Genomic DNA, 2,085 nt, shown 5'->3' with positions numbered 1-2,085 from the left:
CCTTGTTCTCCCGGTTAACACAATAATCCTATATAGCGCTAGTAATCTGGCCGCAATGTGAGAAGGTGCGGGTTTCACTTATCACAAGTTCGTTTCGTATTCTGTATATCTTAATTCGTGGGTGGTACCACAGAATAGGTGAAATGGTATCATAAATCATGATTAGTACCAACTTGCACGACCGAATCCTGTGCATTTCAGATAGTTTTTGGAAGGGGAGTGTGCCGCGGGGACCGCAATGCTTATCGTAATATCGCTTACGATTACGACATTCTCATTGAATTTTGTTTGTTGTTTTGTTTACTAATTCATATTTCGATTTTTGAGATAGCGGTGTTCGTCATTTGTTTTGTTTTTTATGTTAAATCAATTTTTTTTCATTTTATGTCAACACTTAACTTAAACACTAATTACATTGATTAATGAGAAATTCTACATTTTTTTTATTGACAAGTTTATAATTTGGAATTAGTTTATACTGGTTAATTGTCTATAGTCCTGTAGATTCTACAGTGTAGAATATAGTAATGTGACTTGATTTGATACTATATTTTATATTTATGTTACATTGAATCTAAATATTTGTAAAAATGACTTGGGGTTTTGTCACTTGTGGCCCTAACGAGGCTTTGGTTATATCAGGTAATTTAAATGTATTTTGAGTAATTGTATTTTATTTTATTTTTTTTGTTCCTTTATTGATATTTTATACACCATATTAGTTTTAACTTTGTATAACACTTTCAACGCCGCCCGTGACTAAACTAAAACCACCCATTTCTTTAAATTTAGAGTTAATTGAGAATGGCCTATCTAAGTTTCAGAGTTTATAAAAATAAATCCGATTTAATTATAGTTTGTATAAACATATGCGTTTTTTAACGCCTTAACGCGTCACCGGCCTGTTGGTATAAACTTCAGCGGCATTGAAAGTGTCAAGTACTTTAATTTAATTTTAATACACCTATATGAACTTGCATACAATAAATCGTATTTCTCTTTATACATCACTATTTTAGACTTCTATGATAATTATTGGGGATAATAAGTAGGTAGATCAGAAATTATTGGATGTATGTGGCTGTATTCAGCGACGTGGCAAAAAGTGTAATCGAGAGGCAGCCCTCAGAGTTTTTTAAGGGGTGCAGTGCTGGGTGGGTAATGGCCAATTGGTGATAATTTACTATTAACTATGGTTTTTAGCAATGACTACAACAAATAAGTTGTTACAAATATTACAGTGAATGCGCCTTTATTATTAATTGGCGCCGCAGGATAAGTGAAATATTATACTAGCCTCTGAAAAATTTCAAGTTAGCCACGACATTGTTGTATAGACTTCTGTTGAAGTGTTTATCTTATAGTTTTGCTATGTTAGTTCTCTTGTGAACTTTGGAGTTTGGAAATAATGATAGAAAACATAAGAAGGTGCATTTTGTTATAGAACCAGGACTTGCCATTCAAAATTTAAATTACTATTGTAATAATTTAAAATTTAATTTTTTTTGTTTTTTTTTCTAGGATTTTGTTATGGTAAACCAAATTTGGTACCTGGCGGAAGAGCATTTGTTTGGCCCGTTATACAATATTGTCAGAGGTAAATATATACTATTGACACATATGTTGTAAATTTATCTTCATTTCGTCATTTACTCATGTCTTATAGGGTCAATTTTGGATGAAAAGTATGAATGTAATTACTAATTAGGTACCTTTACAATAATTATATAATTCAATAACTATTAGTAAATTAAGTAATTATGATTTTTACTAAATTTAAATATTAATAACTGTAAAAAGCTGAGTGTAATAATCTATACATAATGTTTGGTTACTATGGAAGATGGACAAAATCTCCCCAGACAAAAATCTTTCTGGATAAGTTATCCCCATTCATTCTTACCAGGAGGACAAAATCTGCCAATTAATTTATACTAAATACCCACTAAATAGTAAATACCCATTATTATGTAAATTTTCAAATTTAATATTAACTTATTTTATTTACGGATCTATAGTGATACTACTTTTACATCTTAATGTTTTTATTTTATCACTTGAATTTACAAACCCTTTTTGTTGTGT

At 30.3% G+C, this 2,085-nt stretch overlaps 1 protein-coding gene across 2 annotated transcripts in view; it reads left to right on the top strand.

The window, feature by feature from the left end:
• The first annotated feature begins 281 nt into the window (after window positions 1–281).
• Window positions 282–2,085, top strand: part of LOC100160841 (flotillin-1) — a 9,732-nt gene continuing 7,928 nt past the window's right edge. Inside the window, exons 1-2 of one of the 2 annotated variants that reach the window (XM_001951681.4) lie at window positions 282–642; window positions 1,522–1,597. In XM_001951681.4, the coding sequence (XP_001951716.2) occupies window positions 591–642; window positions 1,522–1,597 (128 nt within the window). In that variant the 5' untranslated portion in view covers window positions 282–590. Of the gene's footprint in view, window positions 643–1,521; window positions 1,598–1,687; window positions 1,709–2,085 lie in introns of those variants that run through there. The other variant, XM_029491133.1, reaches the window with a different exon arrangement.

This window comes from Acyrthosiphon pisum, chromosome A3 (assembly GCF_005508785.2).
Source record: "Acyrthosiphon pisum isolate AL4f chromosome A3, pea_aphid_22Mar2018_4r6ur, whole genome shotgun sequence".
NCBI lineage: Eukaryota > Metazoa > Arthropoda > Insecta > Hemiptera > Aphididae > Acyrthosiphon > Acyrthosiphon pisum.
Note: the sequence above shows the minus strand (reverse complement) of the source record. Positions and strands in the feature narration are given on the sequence as shown.